At 50.5% G+C, this 3,916-nt stretch overlaps 1 protein-coding gene across 3 annotated transcripts in view; it reads left to right on the top strand.

Annotated features, from left to right (window-relative positions):
• Positions 1-248: 248 nt before the first annotated feature.
• Positions 249-3,916, top strand: part of LOC119337652 (ABC transporter C family member 10-like) — a 9,434-nt gene continuing 5,766 nt past the window's right edge. The window contains exons 1-3 of one of the 3 annotated variants that reach the window (XM_037609815.1): positions 249-530; positions 1,190-1,274; positions 1,515-3,553. In XM_037609815.1, coding sequence (XP_037465712.1) covers positions 1,259-1,274; positions 1,515-3,553 — 2,055 coding nt within the window. In that variant the 5' untranslated portion in view covers positions 249-530; positions 1,190-1,258. Of the gene's footprint in view, positions 564-623; positions 818-1,189; positions 1,275-1,514; positions 3,554-3,916 lie in introns of those variants that run through there. The other 2 variants (XM_037609817.1, XM_037609816.1) reach the window with 2 other exon arrangements.

Genomic DNA, 3,916 nt, shown 5'->3' with positions numbered 1-3,916 from the left:
GCTTGGCCTGCTCGCTCCAGACGTACGTACGGTGGCTCGTCACCCCGCATCCGCAGACGATAGCAGAACGACCGGCCGGCCCGCGCGCGAGGGGCCAGGCGTCGCAACACCGATGGTTTTTTTATCCCGGCCGTGCGACGACACGTCGTCGTGACCACGACCGACGCTCGCCCGCCCGCCCGCAGTTATTTCGGGCCATCCATACATCCATCCACCCCCTGCCACGGTGACCAGAGAGAGGCGGGAGGAGAAGCGATGCGGGGCACGTCGTCGGCTCAAAACTCCTCACCGGCCCCGTCACGTGCGCGCCCGCAGCGCACGCCTCGTGCCGCCCCCACCCCACGTAAATAAGCAGCTCGCTCGCTCGCGGCGCCGAGCTCTGCAGCGGCTTTTGGGACGGACGGACGGACCGTTGGTCGGCTCCCGTTCGTCGTCAACACACCGATAAGCTCGCGCCGCGCCGACGAAGAGGAGCGACGGCGGTCTCGAGTTCTCGACCCCCAGCGGTGGCGGCGGCGGCGGCTACAGAGGTCAACACTGGCATCATCGCTTGGACTAGAAAGGTCTTCTCGTTGTCGGGAATCGTGCTTGATCCAGGGGAAAAGGGGGGATTTTATTTTTATATATTTGATTCATCTTCTTGGAACCAGTGCCCGGGGTTGCTGTTCTGGGCGTGGGCTCCGGGACTGCAAAGGGGTCGGGTCGTCAATGCGGAAGGGGGGTGGGGTTCGGTCTTCTCCCCTGTTTCTCCGATGATCGCCGCCTTCTCCTCTGCGCCGCGGCCGGCGGTCGAGCATTGCCCGAGATTTCCGCCCAGGTTCCCCGCGGATTCATCGCAGGGCCGCGATTCGCGGCTCTTGTCGATTTTATTTTTCTCCAAGTCAGACTTGTACCTACTGTTCGTCTTCTTCTTCCCCTTCCGCCTTGGTTCTTCCTTTTCCCCTCTTGGTTGATTGCGAACGGCGAGGCGCTCCATGATCACTGCCGCCGCTGTGATCTCTGTGCCGCGAGAGCCAGGAAGCTCCTGTGTCCCCATGGATTGTTTTCCGTGGAATCTGAACTCTCTGATCTCGCTCCAGCACGAGCAGTTTTCAGGAGATTTTGTTCCTTGTCCGTATCTCCATTAAAAACAGTATCTGCCCCTTGTCCTCACTGCTTTCTTCCTTTGACCATGTGCTGGTCGCTGCAGGGCTGCAAACAACACAGCTGATCTGATCCACAAGGAAGTGCGATACAGCAGTAGAGATCCATCGAACAGATGGGTTCCCTCACAGGTAATTCGCCTCCCCAACCCCCTCTTTTTAAAATTCTGTTTTTCAGTCTGTGCACATAGCTGAATAATTGGTGCTACCTTGCTGACAATCAACCACTAATGTCGGGGGGTTGCCAAAACTGAGATCTGGACATCTCACCTCGCTCTAGTACTGTAGTACATGGCTAAATAATTTTTCAGATTGGGCGGTTACCAAAACTGAAATCTCGTCTCACTCTAGTGCTCTGTACCTGTACTTCAGGTTCTTCTTGGGTGATGAGCTTGTGTGGGAGCCCAATATGCTCCGACCAAGATGTGGCCTCATGTGCGTTCAAGGAGATACTCGACGCCTCCACCTGCCTGAATCATCTAGTGGCAACCGGCATCGCCGCGCTGCTCTTGTTGGTGCTCGCGCTCCAGCTGCTTGTGAAAATTCCCAAGAGCAGAGCGTCTGCGCGGCAGCTCGTCACGCTCAGCTCACCGCTGCACCTATCTGCTGTGGTGTTCAGTGGCACCTTGGGTTTGGTTTATCTTGGGCTTGGATTGTGGATGCTGGGGAGTGGCTTCGATCAGGATGGTTCTGCTTACCTTCCACATTGGTGGCTTGTGACAGTATGTCAGGGACTGAATCTGGTCCTCACCAGCTTTGCTTTCAGCATCAGGCCTCGGTTTCTTGGAGCGGCATTTGTCCGATTTTCGCCGGTCTTGCTGGTCCTCTATGCAGCATTCATCTGTTCTTCTTCAGTCGTTGATATTGTTGCAGAGAAGGCGCTGACTGTTAAGGCCTGTTTAGATGTTTTGTCCCTACCAGGTGCAGTTCTCATGCTTATTTATGGCATTCGGCACAGCCATGATGAGGAGGGACACATTGGAAGTGGAAATGGTTTATACAAGCCTCTGAACACAGAGGCAGACAGTGAGGTAGCTGATTCTGACAGTCAGGTAACCCCCTTTGCTAAAGCTGGTTTTTTCAGCAGGATGTCGTTTTGGTGGTTGAATCCTCTGATGAAGATGGGATATGAGAAGCCCCTTGAGGACAAAGACATGCCACTTTTAGGCGCCACAGATCGAGCACAGAACCAGTACTTGATGTTCATGGAGAAGCTGAACCGCGAAAAGCAGTCGCCATCGCACGCCACACCATCATTCTTCTGGACTATTGTTTCTTGTCACAAGCGTGCCATCTTGGTCTCAGGTTTCTGTGCTTTGCTTAAAGTTCTCACCTTGTCTACTGGCCCAGTGCTTCTCAAGGCATTCATCAATGTATCACTTGGGAAAGGGTCCTTTAAATACGAAGGCTTTGTGCTTGCTGTGGTCATGTTCGTCTGCAAATTCTGTGAATCGTTGTCACAGAGACAGTGGTATTTTCGCACTCGGAGATTAGGATTGCAGGTGAGGTCATTTCTGTCAGCAGCCATTTATAAGAAACAGCAGAAGCTATCAAATGCAGCAAAAATGAAGCACTCTTCTGGAGAAATTATGAACTATGTGACTGTCGATGCCTACCGGATTGGGGAATTTCCGTACTGGTTCCATCAAACATGGACAACAAGTGTTCAACTTTGCATTGCTCTGGCAATTCTATACAATGCGGTTGGCGCTGCAATGCTTTCATCATTAGTTGTAATCATCATCACAGTGCTTTGCAACGCGCCATTGGCCAAACTGCAACACAAATACCAGAGTAAGCTTATGGAAGCACAAGATGTGAGATTGAAGGCCATGACCGAGTCATTAGTTCATATGAAGGTCTTGAAACTTTATGCATGGGAAGCTCACTTCAAGAAGGTCATTGAGGGGTTGAGAGAGGTTGAGTACAAGTGGTTGACAGCATTCCAGCTTAGGCGGGCATACAACAGTTTCCTGTTCTGGTCATCACCTGTTCTGGTTTCGGCAGCAACCTTTCTAACATGCTATCTTCTGAAAATTCCTCTTGATGCTAGCAATGTCTTCACCTTCGTGGCAACTCTGCGTCTCGTGCAAGACCCAATCAGGCAAATACCAGATGTTATTGGTGTCGTGATACAAGCTAAGGTCGCGTTCACTCGGATATCGAAGTTCCTTGATGCTCCTGAGCTAAACGGGCAAGCTAGAAAGAAATACTATGTTGGCATTGATTACCCTTTAGCGATGAATTCGTGCAGTTTCTCATGGGATGTGAATCCATCAAAACCAACTCTGAAGAACATAAATCTGGCAGTCAAAGCGGGAGAAAAGGTTGCCATTTGTGGAGAGGTAGGATCAGGAAAGTCCACGCTTTTGGCTGCTGTGCTCGGAGAGGTCCCCAAGACTGAAGGCACGGTATGTTTTTACTAACTTTATCTTTTAATGAAACTAGCTAATACTTGTGCGCTGCTATGGACATTAATCGCTGGTGCATTAAGAATTTTATTTTTATTGCATGATTTGTTTAAACACTTGGTTCGTCGTAACTTTTAGTTTTTCAACTGAAAAAAAATCTCAAAATATACATTAGAAATATCTCAAATATACATCAATCGTGATACATATGTGTACTATATAGAATGTACGATAGTTGTCGCAATTAATTTCTTGACAACTTAGGGTGAATGAACTGGGACCAGCTCCGAGCCTTATAAGCAGTGGCGGAGGTACGTAGAAACTGCTGGGGGGGGGGGCTAAGGCCAAAACATAAATGTTTGG

The sequence above is a fragment of the Triticum dicoccoides genome, chromosome 7B, assembly GCF_002162155.2.
Source record: "Triticum dicoccoides isolate Atlit2015 ecotype Zavitan chromosome 7B, WEW_v2.0, whole genome shotgun sequence".
In the NCBI taxonomy this organism is placed as follows: Eukaryota; Viridiplantae; Streptophyta; class Magnoliopsida; order Poales; family Poaceae; genus Triticum; species Triticum dicoccoides.
The sequence above is the reverse complement of the archived record's forward strand: the minus strand, read 5'-3'. Positions and strand labels throughout refer to the sequence as shown.